The 1,356-nt window shown below is 46.7% G+C and overlaps 1 protein-coding gene across 1 annotated transcript in view; it reads right to left on the reverse strand.

Moving 5' to 3' along the window:
- The window catches only part of LOC112076069 (type 2 phosphatidylinositol 4,5-bisphosphate 4-phosphatase), a 10,566-nt gene that overhangs the window by 1,479 nt on the left and 7,731 nt on the right, over positions 1 to 1,356 (reverse strand). The window contains exon 3 of the mRNA XM_024142959.2: positions 611 to 701. Coding sequence (XP_023998727.2) covers positions 611 to 701 — 91 coding nt within the window. The remainder of the gene's footprint in view (positions 1 to 610; positions 702 to 1,356) is intronic.

A 1,356-nucleotide genomic window follows, 5' to 3' on the forward strand; every position in this document is an offset into this window, starting at 1 on the left:
CCTGATAAGAAACAATCCTGCTTACATATGAGCACAAAAAGTTGAAATGGTAATCGAAGGAGCCTCCTCAGAACCACTTCACATACAATAGCAGCACCAGACCAGCTAAACAATATGATTCTTATTTATTTGGTGTATTTTACCCCTTTTTTCTCCCAAATCTCGATCTGACAGTAATCATCCTCCAATTGCCGAATCTCTGTCTCATCTCTCTCTCTTATCTATCCCCCTGCCAAACCCTATCCTAACCCTGACGACGCTGGGCCAATTGTGCGCCGCCCTATGGGACTCCTGGTCACAGCCGGTTGTGATACAGCCTGGGATCAAACCTGGGTCTGTAGTGACGCCTCTAGCACTAAGATGCCGTGTCTTAGACCGCTCCACCATTCAGGAGGTCTAGTAGATTCTTTCTAGAATTATTATTATCTGATTATAATATGTTGTGCAAGCCTGAGTCTGGTAAATACGGGATGTCTGCGTCCTAAAATACACCCTATATAGTGCACTTATTTTGACCAGAGTCCTACGCTAGTGCCCTGTAGGGGGAATTTAGTATGCCATTTGTGATGCAACCATTGTTTCAGCCGGGGGGAAACACAGCGGTACTTACCGTTAATCCCACTCCGATAAAGATGCAGATCATTCCCACGGTGATGTAGGCACAACAACGCCTCCTTGGAAGAGCACTACCCACAGACGATCTGTAGGAGAGAGAGAGAACGAGAGATAGGAGTTTCTGAACAAATATCAATTCCTTCATGTGAAAAAATGTCAGAGAGAGAGACAGAGAGAGAGAGAGAGAGAGAGAGAGACAGAGAGAGAGACAGAGAGAGACAAAGAGAGAGACAAAGAGAGAGACAGAGACAGAGAGAGACAGAGACAGAGAGAGACAGAGAATGAGAAAGAGAACTAGACAGCAGCTTTATAGGCCTAGCCGGTGAAATCCATGAATTTGGCTTCAATGAAACTACTGTAGCTAGTTTTCACAATGATCCAACTCTGCCAGGCATCGACATGATCTCGTAAGCTAGAGGCCGTGATTGGCTGGCTAGGGTCAGGGGAAATAGCCAAAGGTGAGTCACATGTCTAGCTGTGTGTGTGTGTTCCCTTCACATCCTCAGTAAGACTCCACTACCCCTCACATCACATGACCCTCATGGGTTCAGAGACATTCCTGGGATCATTCTCCTCTCCTCTCTCCCTAGTCTTCATTCTCCTCTCCTCTCTCCCTAGTCTTCATTCTCCTCTCCTCTCTCCCTAGTCTCCTGGGTCTCTGTGTCTTCATTCTCCTCTCTCCCTAGTCTTCCTGGGTCTCTGTCTTCATTCTCCTCTCTCCCTAGTCTTCATTCTCCTCTC

The sequence above is a fragment of the Salvelinus sp. IW2-2015 genome, unplaced genomic scaffold (assembly GCF_002910315.2).
Source record: "Salvelinus sp. IW2-2015 unplaced genomic scaffold, ASM291031v2 Un_scaffold3551, whole genome shotgun sequence".
Taxonomy (NCBI): Eukaryota; Metazoa; Chordata; class Actinopteri; order Salmoniformes; family Salmonidae; genus Salvelinus; species Salvelinus sp. IW2-2015.